At 45.2% G+C, this 15,631-nt stretch overlaps 1 protein-coding gene across 1 annotated transcript in view; it reads left to right on the forward strand.

The window, feature by feature from the left end:
* The first annotated feature begins 10,811 nt into the window (after positions 1-10,811).
* pgm1 (phosphoglucomutase 1) overlaps positions 10,812-15,631 on the forward strand; it is a 152,831-nt gene continuing 148,011 nt past the window's right edge. Inside the window, exon 1 of the mRNA XM_085982692.1 lies at positions 10,812-11,200. Coding sequence (XP_085838818.1) covers positions 10,952-11,200 — 249 coding nt within the window. The 5' untranslated portion in view covers positions 10,812-10,951. The remainder of the gene's footprint in view (positions 11,201-15,631) is intronic.

Here is a 15,631-nt window from a genome sequence, read left to right on the forward strand (position 1 = left end):
CAGTTTATAGATGTTTTTCTGTTACATCTTTGATTAATTATTCCATTATCTTTCCTACCACTGACATTAAGCTAATTAGTCTATAATTCCCTGGACTTGTTCTATCTCCCTTTCTATGTATAAAAATCACATTAGCTATCCGCCAGTCCTCTTTTATTATTATATATATGTAATAGTGCCTCTGCTATATGTAGGAGTGCAATCCACCTGGACCAGAGGTTCTATCCTCTCTAAGTTTGATTAGTTTATCAATTATCTCCCCCCTTTCTATATTAAATGTCTTTATATCCTTTTTGATCTCTTCTAATGTCATGCCCACCATGTTAGTTTCCCTGGTAAAAATACAGAGGCAAAGTAATTATTTAATATTTCTGCCATTTCACTGTCATTACCTGTGAGTTTATTGTGTGTATCCCTCAGTGGCCCTAACTCTATCCTGATTATTCTTTTGTTATTGATGTGTCTGTAGAGTACTTTACTATTTCTTTTTATATTCATTGATAATTTAATTTTGTAGTTTCTCTTTGTCTTCCTGATTTTTTTTTGGACTTATTTCCTAACCTTTTCATATTCCCTTTTGTCATCCTCTCCTTTGTTGTTTACGCGCTTAGTGTACACATTTTTCTTTAGTTTCAATTTTTCCCTAATTTTGTTATTCATCCATGGTGTATCATTACTGGTTAGTTTATTCTTGCTTTTTAGTGGCATATATTTATCCTGGATTCTATTGATCACTGTTTTAAATCTCAACGTCTTATTCACCGTGTTATAAGTCTAACTGTTGCATTTTTACTTCTTGTATTGTAGTTTATTTTATAACTGTAATAAACATATTTACTTTGGACAGTAATACAAATGCAAAATACTGTGGATGCTGGAAAACTGAAATAAAAACAGAAAATGCTGGAAATACTCAGCAGGTCAGGCAGCATCTGTGGAGAGAGAAACAAAATTAATGTTTCAGGTCAATGACCTTTCATCAGACCTGAAACGTTAACTCTGTTTCTCTCTCCACGGATGCTGCCTGGCCTGCTGAGTGCTTCCAGCATTTTCTGTTATTTCAGATTTCCAGCATCCGCAGTATTTTGCTAATGTAGTTGCGTGGCTGTCACACCAGTCAAAAGTGGTAATTTTGATTGGCAGCTCTGAGACAATCCTGCACGTCACAGAGCTGAAGGAAGAGTCGGAGATCAGCTTTATTTGCCCATCTATCTCTGGGCAAGGCAGTCTGTAAGACCTTTGTAGTCTGAGACAATCAAAGAGGTCTAGTTTTAAAAGTGCCAGTCAGCTCAGTGATGCTGACTTGTAAAGTGAGCTAGGCCCATATCAAATGTGCAAAGTTAGTGTTATTATGTCCGTGTATAATTGAGACACGGACTGCAGGAGTTGGTTACAACAGGTCTTTACTGAATGGAGGCAACCTGGAACGACTATGCAAATGTTACTACACAGGCTTATATACAGGGGTGGTCACTACTGGTACTGCAGTATACAGGGGCTGCAGAATATAGTTCCTTCTGCAAAGTACATACACTACAATTCCTCCCCTTTTTAGCTAAACAGTACATAACATTCGATTAACAATGAAATAACATTTTTACAATTACAGTTGCTAGATACATTAGTTGAAGTTAAGCAATTATAAGTTCAGTCTTTGAGGAGGCTTCCTGATTCTGTCTGGATAACGCCTCTTTGGGGTATCAGGTTCTTCTGGCAACGTTGAGTCGGGATCAATGTCGTTGTTTGGTTCGTCTGCTTCCAATATCACCGATTCTGAGGTAGATGCAATTGGTACTTCGGTTTCATCGCCAGGTGTATCAGATCGTGGTGTGGCGTTGACGTTTCCCAGTGACTAGAATCTGGTCAGCATGGCGTCTTACAATACTCTCTCCAATGTCCACGGTATACATTAGAGGTCCTTGCCGTGTACAGATCGTTCCTGGCTGCCATTTCTCTGTGCAGTAGTCCCGGGCCAAAACTGGTTGACCTATCTTAAAACTCCTGGTTGGCCTTTCATTCATATTCTGAAACTGCCTGTTCTCCACATCTCTTCTGATGTTTGGCTTAACCAAATCCAAGCGGCATCGTAGTCTTCGATTGAAGAACATCATGGCTGGAGTTTGGTTGGTAACTGCATGTGTCGCATTCCGGTAGGCAAACAAGAAGTTATCCACCTTGTGCTGTAGGAGTATATCTTCATTACACATTGCCTTGATAGCCTTCTTGAATGTTTTAACGAACCTCTCGGCCAATCCATTAGTGGCTGGATGATATGGGGCGGATGTGTAATGCTTAACACCATTGTTCTTTAAGAACCTCCGGAACTCTTCAGACACAAACTGTGGTCCATTGTCGGAGCAAATCTGTTCAGGCAGCCCATTCCTGGCGAATATGGTTCGTAAGACTGTGATAGTTTTTTCTGTGGTGGTTGAGGACATTTTTATTACCTCTGGCCACTTTGTGCATCCACCGCAATTAAAAACATCGAGTCCATAAATGGACCAGCAAAATCATTGTGCACCCTTTGCCATGGAGATGAGGGCCACTCCCATGGATGTAGAGGGGCTTGTGGTGGGGCGTTTTGGACCTTCTGGCATCCTGTACAGCTCTTGGTCATCTCTTCAATTTCTCTATCGATTCCCGGCCACCACACAAACGCTCTGGCTAAGTTCTTCATTTTTACCCCTCCCAGATGACCCTCATGAAGCTCATTGAGCACTCTATCCTTCAATTTGGGTGGAATTACTACTCTGGATCCACACATCAAGGTTCATAAGAACATAAGAAATAGGAGCAGGAGTAGGCCAATCGGCCACTCGAGCCTGCTCCGCCATTCAATAAGATCATGGCTGATCTGATCCTAACCGCCAATCTACTATCACTGAACCATCTCCTGAATCTAACAGAATTAGACACACGAAATAGGAGCAGGATCAGGCTACATGGCCCCTGGGCCCGCTCCGCTACCCACAGGGCCATGACCGATCCGAACCTAGACTCATGTCCAAATTCCTGCCCGTTCCACATAACCCTTTACTTCTAGGAAACTGTCTATTTCTGTTTTAAATTTATGTAATGATGTAGCTTCTACAGCTTTTTGGGGCAGCATATTCCATGGACCTACCACCCTCTGAGTGAAGTAGTTCCTCCTCATCTCAGTTTTGAAAGAGCAGCCCCTTATTCTAAGACTATGCCCCCTAGTTCTAGTTTCACCCATCATCGGGAACATCCTCCCCGCATCCACCCGATCCAACCCCTTCACAATCTTATATGTTTCAATAAGATCGCCTCTCATTCTTCTGAACTCCAATGAGTAGAGTCCCAATCTACTCAACCTCTCCTCATATGTCCATCCCCTCATCCCCGGGATTAACCGAGTGAACCTTCTTTGTACTGACTCGAGAGCAAGTATGTCCTTTCTTAAGTATGGACACCAAAACTGTACGCAGTATTCCAGGTGCGGTCTCACCAATACCTTGTACAACTGAAGCAATACCTCCCTATTTTTATATTCTATCCCCCTAGCAATGAAAGCCAACATTCCATTGGCCTTCTTAATCACTTGCTGCACCTGCATACTAACCTTTTGAGTTTCGTGCACCAGGACCCCCAGATCCCTTTGTACTTCAGTACTTTCCAGTTTCTTGCCATTAAGATAATAACTTGCTCTATGATTTTTCCTGCCAAAGTGCATAACCTCACACTTTCCAGTATTGTATTCCATCTGCCAAATCTCTGCCCACTTACTTAGCCTGTCTATGTCCCCTTGCAGGTTTTTTATGTCCTCCTCACTCACTACTTTCCCTCCCATCTTAGTATCATCTGCAAACTTTGATATGTTACACTCGGTCCCCTCCTCCAAATCGTTAATATAGATTGTAAAGAGTTGGGGACCCAGCACAGACCCCTGTGGAACACCACTAGCTACTGATTGCCAGTCCGAGAATGAACCATTTATCCCAACTCTCTGCTTTCTGTTAGATAGCCAATCCTCTATCCATGCCAGAATATTACCCCCAATCCCGTGATTTTTTATCTTAAGCAATAATCTTTTGTGTGGCACCTTGTCAAATGCCTTTTGGAAGTCTAAATACACTACGTCCACTGGTTCCCCTTTATCCACCCTATATGTTACTTCCTCAAAGAACTCCAGCAAATTTGTCAAACATGACTTCCCCTTCATAAAACCATGCTGACTTTGTCCTATTAAATTATGATTATCCAAATGTCCTGTTACTGTCTCCTTAATAATGGACTCCAATATTTTACCTACCACAGATGTTAGGCTAACCGGTCTATAGTTTCCAGCCTTCTGTCTACTGCCCTTTTTAAATAAGGGTGTTACATTAGCAGTTTTCCAGTCTGCCGGGACCTTTGCCGAGTCCAGGGAGTTTTGGAAAATTATTACCAATGCATCCACAATCCCTACCGCCACTTCCCTCAAGACCCTAGGATGTAAGCCATCAGGTCCAGGTGATTTATCTGCCTTGAGTCCCATTATTTTACCGAGTACCACTTCCTTAGTGATTTTGATCGTGTTTAGCTCCTTCCCCCCCCCCCCCCCCCCATAGTCCCCTGTTTGTCCAGTGTTGGGATATTCTTAGTGTCCTCTACTGTAAAGACTGATACAAAATATTCATTCAGTGTTTTTGCCATCTCCATATTTTCCACCATTAATTTCCCGGTCTCATCCTCTAAGGGACCAACATTTACTTTAGCCACCCTTTTTCTTTTTATATAACTATAAAAACTCTTACTATCTGTTTTTATATTTTTTGCTAATTTACTTTCATAATCTATCTTCCCTTTCTTAATCAATCTTTTTGTTATTTTTTGCTGTCTTTTTAAGTTTTCCCAATCCTGTATCCTCCCACTAGATTTGGCTACCTTCTGCACACTGACAGCTGTTCTCTTCTCGGCGAGAATGCTGCCAGCAGTGGTTCGCCATGTGCTGGCCATCCCGTCACCGTTAAATCATAGACCCGGGAGAGCGTCGGGTCATTTCGTGTTTCCTTTTCTATGTTTGCATTCGTCACAGGGAGACATTCGACTATGGTCGAGTGGAATATCTCCACTGGATCCACTGCAAGTTCTTCTTCCACCGTCGGCAATGGTAGGCGCGACAATCCATCAGCATTCCCATGCTGTTTAGTTCCTTTGCACTCGATGTCATATTGGTGTGCCCCTAGGAAAAGGGACCAGCTCTGTAGCCGTTGTGCTGTCATTATCGGTCCGCCCTTCTGAGGGTTGAAAATGGAGACAAGGGGTTGATGATCAGTAAGTAGAGTAAATTTCTGACCGTGCAGGTAATGATAGAACTTCTTCACCCCCCACACCAGGCTGAGGGCCTCTCTGTCAATCTGGGCGTAGTTACGCTCGGCTGAAGTTAACGAGCGTGACGCAAAAGCTATCGGCCTCTCTGAACCATCAAGGAATTTACGTGACCGTACCGCCCCAATGCCGTAGGGAGATGCATCACACGCCAGTCTTATCGGTAGTGATGGGTTGTAGTGAGCCAATACTTCTCTTGAAGTGATTAGGTCCTTACTCTTCTGAAAGGCCCGCTTACATTCATCGCTCCATTTCCATGCTACTCCCGTTTGTAGTAGGGCGTTCAGTGGGTGCAGAATTGTGGACAAATTCGGCAAAAACTTATGGTAGTAATTCACCAATCCGAGGAATGACCTCAGTTGCGACACATTTTCAGGCGCTGGAGCCTTAACTACCGCTTCAATTTTGTCAGGGGACTTATGTAACCCCTCTTCATCAATCACGTGGCCACAATACGATATCTGCTTCTTAAAAAACTCGCACTTGGGGCGATTGGCCCGTAGTCCATGTTCACGTAGTCTAGTGAGCACCTGCTCTAGGTTGGCAAGGTGTTCACTGTCATCTTCACCTGTCACTAGGATGTCGTCCAAGTAACACTGAGTCCCCGGAATTCCTTGCAGGACTTGTTCCATCGCTCTTTGCCATATCGCCGGAGCTGATGCTACTCCGAATACCAGTCGATTATACTGATAAAGACCTTTGTGGGTGTTTATCGTGAGATACTTCCTAGAGGATTCTTCAACCTCCATCTGCAAATATGCTTGTGCTAGGTCAATTTTTGTAAAACGCTTCCCTCCAGATAGTGAGGCGAAGATATCTTCTATCCTTGGAAGAGGATATTGTACTGTGTGAAGGACTGGGTTCACCGTCACCTTGAAGTCCCCACAAATGCGAACCTTCCTTGGCTCCTCAGACTTATTGTTTAACGTTTTCTTCATGACAGGAACGATGGGTGTCACCCACTCGCTCCAGTCTACCTTAGATAAAACGCCTGCATTCTCCAGATTCTCCAGCTCTGCCTCGACGGCTGGGCGAATTGCATATGGTACCGGTCTTGCTTTGAAAAACTTGGGAATTGCATTCTCTTCTATTTTTATCGAGGCGGTTACGCCTTTAAGAGTTCCCAGTTCTTGTTGAAATACCTCTTTGGCGTTAGCTAAGATTGTTGACAATCGTCCAGGAGTGACGTCGTCATCCTTTTTACCAGCCACCATCAGTGACTGAATGGAGGGCCAGTCTAAACTTATCTTTCTGATCCATTCACGTCCCAATAACGGTGGTCCACCATCTTGCAGTATGTACAGATACAATTTCTGTCTTTCCTTGCTGTTGTATTCGACAGGCACCCTTATTTTTCCTCTGGGGTATACTTTTTGCCCCGTATACGTCTTCAAGACAATGGATGTCTCTTTCAAGGGTATGTGTGAGAATAGCCGCTCGTAGTCTCGTCGATTCATGACGGTTAGAGCTGATCCTGTATCCAATTCCATTTTAACTTGGGACCCTGCTATCGTGAGGGTGACCCAAATGGTTCGGTGATCCTCTTTTGCGATTACGTTGTGAAGTTTGAGACAGCTTAATCTCTTGTTCCCGGATTCACTATCGCTCATCTGGTCTTCGGAACTACTGTCCGTCATCTTTTGTACTTTCCTGTACGGTTCCTAGTAGCCTTTTTGTTGTCGTCGGTCTTCTTCCCAGACCTGCAAACTCGTGCAATGTGTCCCATCTTTCCGCATTGCCTGCATATTTTGTCCTTGGACCAGCAGTCCTTCTGGTCATGGGTTGTTCGGCCGCAGCGATAACATTTTGCAAATCCCCGTGTCATTTCGTGGGTGCCGTATTCCTGTGGCTTTTGCTGTATTTCCGCAGCCCCCCATTGCTGCTGCTTCGTACGATACTGCCACGCTGAAAGCCTTATCTAGCGTCAGCATTTTCTCTGAGAGTAACCTCTTCTGGGTTCCTTCACTCAGGAGTCCACAGACAAATTTGTCCCGTAAGGTATCTGCCAGTCCTGCTCCAAAGTGGCAGTGCTTTGATAGCTTGCATAGTTCCGTAAGGTAATCAGCATTGCTCTCATCTTTATGCTGATTTCTCCTGTGGAATTTAAATCTTTCTGCTATCAGCAGCGGTGTAGGATTCAGGTGTTCCTGTAGGATAGCAACAATTTCGTTAAAACTCTTCGCCTTCGGTTTGGCTGGAGTAATCAGGTCCCGCAATAGGCCGTACGTTCTTGCGCCCATTAAGTTTAGCAGTACCGATGCCTTTTTCTCATCGGCTACTTCGATTGCCTCGCAATATACCTCGACTCTTTCCACATACGTGGTCCAGTCTTCTATTGCATTATTGAAGGCAGCGATATTGCCAGTCTTCGGCATCTTGGAAATCTAAAATGGCGCCTCCCGTGCTTTGCCTTCTTCCCCGATTTAACAAAATGGCGCCTCCCACGCTTTGCCTTCTTCCCCGCTGGATTAAGATGGTGCCTCCCGCGCTTTCTGTCTTCTCCGCTGTTGCTAGCGCTGTTGCTGGCGTTTTGTGCCTTGATGGCGACGCCCTATGGTCTTCGCGCACTTCCCCCCGCGCTGCTGCTAACGCCGCTCTCCGCGGTTCCCGTGGCAAACTGCAGCTCCTCGCGGCTTTCTGCGCGTTTAATTTTTATTATTTCCCCGTCGTCGGAACAACCCTGCAGGACTCTTGCCTCCCTCTTCTCGGGTCTGTACGCTGCCCGGCTTCGTAGCACCGGCCGCGCCCTGTGTGCTCCACCCTCTCTCTCTCTCTCCTCTTCCCGACAACGCTGCTCGGCCCCGTTGCAAAGCCACCCGCTCGAGCTCTAGACCGCCGCAGCCCAGGAAGGATCAGTGTACTACCTGCCACCAGCCCGATTAGCTGAAGCACCATCGACAGGATAACCAAGCCCCGCTCTCGACAGCCTCTCCTGCAAATCTTCAACTCCGCTGACTCAGAGGCGGATGTCCACGGTCGACGCCTGTTTCTTCTGTTTCTTTCTTCCTTCTGGCCTCGACCTCTGATAACTTCGCTTCAGGGATGGATCCCCATGAGGTGGTGCAGACTGTAGGTAAGTTCGTATCTGCTCGTCGCCAGTATTATGTCCGTGTATAATTGAGACACGGACTGCAGGAGTTGGTTATAACAGGTCTTTACTGAATGGAGGCAACCTGGAACTACTATGCAAATGTTACTACACAGGCTTATATACAGGGGTGGTCACTACTGGTACTGCAGTATACAGGGGCTGCAGAATATAGTTCCTTCTGCAAAGTACATACACTACAAGTGTCATTTAGTATTTCACATATTACAAAGAGCAATAGGAACAGGTAATTTTAGTGAAAATGGTATTCTGTTCATTCATACATTACAAGTACAATAAATCAGTTTGTTGGTTTACAGTAGGCCTCATCTCACCAGAGTGCGTGTCAGTGCATTTACTCATTGTTTAATTAGATATTGAGCAGTAAAGGTGCTTGCCAGTTTGTAAAAAAAAACCTGAGGTCCATTTATGGGAGTAACCAGTGATGCTGAGCATGACAGAACATCTAATGCAGATCCAACTTTTTTAACAATGCTATTTTCCTTAGCTTTTATTTCTAAAATTTTATCAATGAAAAGTGAAATGGCATTGCAATGTATATGAGGTACTAGACATTTACCGGGTCGCTAGCATCGCAGTAGGCCCTCAGTTAAGTAGGCCCGGTTATAGGATCGGGGCTGGGAGTTGGGTCAGAGCCAGGGGTCGGGTCTGCAATCATGGTTCGGGGGGGGGGGGGATTGGGGGTCAAAGTCGGGAGTGCTGGCTATGAATGGAGGGCAGCAGTGATTGGTTCCTTTAATGTGGGATCCTGCTCCACATTCATGTAAGTTACTTACCTTCTTGGTTGGACCTAGCAGGTGAGCATGCATGGCATGGTCACAGCATGGGGAGCAAGAGCAAGGCATGGCTCCAGCCAGTAAGAGAGTGGTCTGAATGCAGGGTACCACTAGCACAGCAAAACAGAGCTGAATTGCCCGGGCGGGTGACAGATGCCATTCTTCTGCTGGCTCCTCACTGTCAAGAGTCAGCTCAATGCAAGATTACAAGCAGCTGCAGGAGACAGAGCCAGCTTGAGTGGGAAGCAAAGGCATAGAAAACAGGTTAGTTGTGCATCTGTGGAGGGGCAATGGTATGAGAAGAGGCTGAGAAAGAATGTGGAAAGAATAAGCAGCATGGAAAAAGTAAGTCTAGGAAGTCTCTAAAAGCAACAGTAGACGTATGTATGAGGAGCAAGGCATGAGGAAGGTTAGAGGACACTAAGCAATAAGTAAATAAGGTAGTGCAGGAGGAAATATAGGGGATGAAGCTGAGGGCCAGAGAGTAAGTGTTAGAGGGAGAGAGAGAGACAAAGCCAAGTGCAAGACACAAACAAGCATATGAGACCCATTCATAGTGAGGTGGCAGCAAACAAGGTGATAGGGTGAGTGTAAAGAAACAGCAGAGGCAAAAGGCCAAATCAGCGTGCAACACAATAGAGAAAAGAGAGGAGTTGGAGAGGGAGCACAGTCGAAAAAAGAGACCCACAGCAAAATTCAAAGGATGTAGAGATTGGACAGGACTAAAACACTGCAGCCCTGATTATCTGATCCGTTCTCACCTCGTGTACGGCTCCCCGCTAGGAACCCCAGAATGTGGATTCACCCTTATTGTTAATCAGCATTAATACCACGCTTCTTGGCTAGTAGATATTTAAAAATGAAACAAAAACAGAGAATGCTGGAAACACTCAGTAGGTCCACACTCAAAATGTTAACTTATCTGTTTTCTCCATAGATGCTGCCTGACCCACTGAGAGTTTCCAACGTGTTCTGTTTTTGTTTAAGGTTTCTTGCATTCTGAGGTTTTTTTTGCTTTTTGTAGATATTTAAGTGTGTGACATACACGTTTAGTTAAAGAGCAGGATCAGGGTTTGGCTGTGATGCCTTCCACGGTAGAATTACTTCACTACACTCTTTGTCCAGTGAAATGAAACATGCTCACTTGGGGAAGGTTGCAGAGGGCTCTGAGGCACGTGTTAACCCTCCCTCAGCAGAGAGAAGGAGGGGAAGAAAAATAAAGGTGCTTTTGCTTCAGATTTCTAGCATCCAGTTTTTATTTGTTAAGTGTTGCTTTTTGTATATATTTCAAAGCATGAAATAGCTGCGCATGATCTGCCCAATAGGCTCCAGGTACTTATGTGACATTCACATTTTCTGAAAGGGCTTGGCTGTGATGCCATCCACGGTTGAACAACCTGACTACAGTTTCTGTCCCGTGAAATGGAACAGGCCCACTTGGGGAAGGCTGCAGACATTACCTGTGTTAAGCCTTCCTCGGCAGGAGAAACGGACTGAAAAGCACAGTGCAGCTTGCTGCTGACGCCTGACCTTCGCGACGACGTGAGGGCGGTGTACGTGCTGTGCGCTACACGCACACTCTGCTAGGAAGGGGAGGAGCGGAGAGCTGTCAAAAGGGGAAGGCGGCAGCCAGCAAGCAAGGAGAGACCCGGGGTTGGATAGAGAGCCCTGGTGGGGTGGAAAAACGAAATAATATTTAGTAAATAAATAAAAATTAGCTGAAAAACCCTGAATCATGAGCAGGGTCCTCGCGGTGAAGACCACCGCCTTCGGCGACCAGAAGCCGGGCACCAGCGGCCTGAGGAAGCGGGTCGGCGTGTTTCAGTCGCAGGCGAACTACGCGGAGAATTTCATCCAGAGCATCCTGACGGCGGCGGTGGAGCCGGCCGAGCGGCAGTGCGCGGTGCTGGTGCTGGGGGGAGACGGCCGCTTCTACAACAAGCATGTCATCCAACTCATCATCCAGATGGCGGCGGCCAACGGGGTAAAAACCAGACACACCTCACACTCTGTGACATTACAACCCCGCAGCAATTCACTGTAAAACACTGCACATATTTACTGTACAGGGGCAGGGTGTCACATCGAATATACAGCAGAGAAACAGCCTATTCGGCCCGACTAGTCTGCTGGGAAAGCCACACTGCTTTTAAAAGTCATTTTTCGATCCATATCAAAGATGCAGAGGCTGTATTTAAATTATAATTGCTGTTTTAGACATTGAATATATTCCCTATTTTCAAATATTTTAGTCCAGTTATTCTGTACAGATCCTGCATTTAAGTTCTGACGATGGGTCATCGACCTGAAACGTTAACTCTGTTTCTCTCTCCACAGATGCTACCTGATCTGCTGAGTATTTCCAGCATTTTCTGTTTTTATTTCAGATTTCCAGCATCCGCAGTATTTTGCTTCTGCATTTAAGTAATTGCTTTGTAAAAGTTGAACATAAGTTAATCTCGGGCTCATTTCAATTTAATACAGAAAACAGTTTGTATACATGAAAGCTTATGTGGTAAATCACTTTTCAAAATTGCTTCTGCAGCTCGTTGACTTTCTGCCCCTCTGACAGTTTGCCCTCTGACATTTTCTTATTTGTAATAAGATACTGGAGAGTATTCCAGCCATATAGGTTACTAGGCGTCTGCCAATGATTTTAAACTTCTTTTGATGCTTTTATGCATCGTGTTTGTGTTGTTCATGTCTCGCAGTTCCTGTTCACAGGCTGCCTGGGATCCTGCAGGCCTAGTTGCTATGGTAACGGATGGGAGGGGGCGGATTGTGTACAAGGCGAGAGAGAGAGCGCACTGTTGCACAAGAGATTGTGTAGCAATGAGCAAGTCACTGAAGCGTGTAGAGTAGGCGGCACCGTGTTATTCCTTGCAAAAATTTAAAACATCCCAGGATAGGTTTAGAACAGGGGTGCAACATAGAGTCTAAATATAAAAATCCCACTGTCTGAAATTCCACCATTGCCCTAGTCGCCGTCGAAAGGCCTGAAATTTAATACACAGCCAGCAGTGGCTGGAAAATACTGTTATGTTGCAAGAAGTGAGAAAAAAAAACTCAACTGACCCAGATTTTCTGGGAGTTTCATAGAGTTGCTGAACAGGCCAATTCAGGTTGATAATGGAATAACAACAGAAAATGCTGGAAGCACTCAGCAGGCCAGGCAGCATCCGTGGAGAGAGAAACAGAGTTAACGTTTCAGGTCTGTGACCGTCAGAACTGGAAAAGGTTAGAGATGTAACAGGTTTTAAGCAGGTGCAGAGGCAAGGGGAGGGGGGGAATGAACATTCTGTGCTAGGGTAGGAGGCAGGAGAGATTAAATGTTGCAAATGGGGATGGCAGAATCATAAACAGCCTGAAAAATGGGGGCAAGGGTTATAGTCTGAAATTGTTGAATTCAATATTGAGTCCAGAAGATTGTAAAGTGCCTAATCGAAAGACGAGGTGCTGTTCCTCGAGCTTACACTGAGCTTCATTGGAACAGTGTAAGAGGCCAAGGACAGAGAGGTCAGAGTGGGAGTGGAGTGGAGAATTAAAGTGACCTCTGCACCTGCTTAAAACATGTTACATCTCTAACCTTTTCCAGTTCTGATGAAGGGCCACAGACCTGAAAAGTTAAATCTGTTGCTCTCTCCACGGATGCTGCCTGGCCTGCTGAGTGCTTCCAGCATTTTCTGTTATTTCAGATTTCCAGCATAGAAACATAGAAGATAGGAGCAGGAGTAGGCCATTCGGCCCCTTGAGCCTGCTCCGCCATTCGATGAGATCATGGCTGATCGTCCAAACTCAGTACCCCGTACCTGCCTTCTCTCCATATCACTTGATACCTTTAGCTCTAAGAAATATATCTAACTCCTTCTTGAATATATTTAAAGACTTGGCCTCAACCGCCTTCTGTGGTAGAGAATGCCACAGGTTCACCACTCTCTGGGTGAAGAAATTCTTCCTCATCTCTGTCCTAAATGGCTTACCCCTTATCCTTAGACTATGACCCCTGGTTCTGGACTCTCCGACCATCGGGAACATTCTACCTGCATCTAGTTTGTCCAGACCTGTCAGAATTTTATAAGTTTCGATGAGATCCCCTCTCATTCTTCTAAACTCTAGCGAGTACAGGAAACTTTGTGCTATCCTGAAGTTGAATGTCCGGCAACTTTGATCTAACGGCAGAAATCAGCAGCCGTTTTGGTAAGGTTTTTTTTCTGCTTTTCACAGGCAGGCTCTGGAAAGCGTCTTTGTCGCTTAGCAACAGCTTCAGAGACGCTTCCAAGCTACTGGGCCGAGTGTTTACAAGCTGTTGCTGAGCAACAGTGTTTGTGGTCAGACACGGCAGGCTCTAGAAAGTGTCTCTGTATCTTAGCAACAGCTTCAGAGACGCTTCCAAGCCACGGGCCGAGTGTTTACAAGCTGTTGCTGAGCAACAGTGTTTGTGGTCAGATACTGCGATGAAAAGCTCCTATCTGATAACATTGACGCTGGTCTATCCGGAGCTTTTAAAAAAACGGCAGTAGCTCGGTCCCATGGGTGCCGGATAGCACAAAGTTTCCTGTATAAGCACAATCGACCCAATCTCTCCTCATACGTCATTCCTGCCATCCCAGGGATCAGCCTTGTGAATCTTCGCTGAACTCCTTCCATGGCAAGAACATCCTTCCTCAGATAAGGCGACCAAAACTGCACACAGTACTCAAGGTGTGGTCTCACCAAGGCCCTGTACAACTGCAGCAGGACATCCTTGCTCCTGTACTCAAACCCTTTCGCTCTGAAGGCCAACATACCATTTGCCTTCTTCACCGCCTGCTGCACCTGCATGCTTACCTTCAGCGACTGGTGTGTACAAGGACACCCAGGTCTCGTTGCACTTCCCCTTCTCCCAATCTATTGCCATTCAGGTAATAGTCTGCCTTTCTGTTTTTGACACCAAAGTGGATAACCTCGCATTTATCCACGTTATATTGCATCTGCCACGCTTCTGCCCAATCACCCAACCTGTCCAAATCATCCTGGAGTTTCTCGGTATCCTCCTCGCAGCACACACGCCCACCCAGCTTTGTGTCGTCTGTAAACTTGGAGATATTACATCTAGTTCCCTTATCTAGATCATTAATGTATATTGTGAAATAGCTGGGGTCCAAGGACCAATCCCTGCGGTACCCCACAAGTCACTGCCTGCCACTTGGAAAAAGACCCGTTAATTCCTACTTTCTGCTTTCTGTCCGCCAACCAGTTCTCTATCCAAGTCAATACCTTGCCCCCAATCCCATGTGCCTTAACTTTACACGCTAATCTCTTATGCGGGACCTTATCGAAAGCCTTTTGAAAGTCCAAATACACCACATCTACTGGTTCTCCCTTATCTATTTTCCCAGTTACATCCTCAAAAAATTCCAGTAGATTAGTCAAGCACGATTTACCTTTTGTAAATCCATGTTGACTTTGTCCGATCCTGTCACTGTTTTCCAAGTGCTCAGCTATTACATCCTTTATAATGGACTCTAGCATTTTACCCACTACCGATGTCAGGCTTACCGGTCTGTAATTCCCCGCTTTCTCTCTACCACCCTTTTTGAATAGTGGGGTAACATTAGCTATCCTCCAATCCATGGGTACAGTTCCAGATTCCAGCGAATGTTGGAAGATGATCAGCAATGCATCTACTATTTCTAGGGCCACCTCCTTAAGTACCCTAGGATGTAGATTATCAGGCCCTGGGGATTTATCGGCCTTCAATCCCGTCAATTTCCCTAACACCATTTCCCTACAAATACTGATTTCTTTCAGTTCCTCCCTCTCATCAGACCCTATGTTCTCCAACATCTCTGGGAGGTTATTTGTGTCCTCCTTTGTGAAGACAGAACCAAAATATGCATTTAATTGGTCTGCCATTTCTTTGTTCCCCATTATAACTTCCCCTGCTTCTGACTGCAAGGGACCTACACTTGATTTCACTAATCTTTTTCTCTTCACATATCTATAAAAGCTCTTACAGTCAGTTTTTATGTTCCCTGCAAGCTTACTTTCATATTCTATTTTCCCCTTCTTAATTAATCCCTTTGTCCTCCTTTGTTGAATCCTAAACTGCTCCCAATCCTCAGGGTTACCGCTTTTTCTGGTCAATTTATATGCCCTCTCCTTGGATCTTATGCTATCCCTAATTTCCCTTGTTAGCCACGTGTGATGAAATATTCCATTCATCACTGCCTGTAACTGTGGTTGGTTTCAGGTTTCTCCTCACCATTGTATTGTATATCATCACTGCCTGTGACTGTGGTTGGTTTCAGGTTTCTCCTCACCATTGTATTGTATATTGGAATGTATGGAATGTGTTGTGTGTAGGGCTCCGCCCATACCTGGCCTCTATGTAAGCCAGCTCAGTCTGGCCTCATATCCAGTACTGCAGAGCTCC

The sequence above is a fragment of the Somniosus microcephalus genome, chromosome 3 (genome assembly GCF_052327205.1).
Source record: "Somniosus microcephalus isolate GS21.2 chromosome 3, FLI_Smic_1.0, whole genome shotgun sequence".
Classification (NCBI taxonomy): domain Eukaryota; kingdom Metazoa; phylum Chordata; class Chondrichthyes; order Squaliformes; family Somniosidae; genus Somniosus; species Somniosus microcephalus.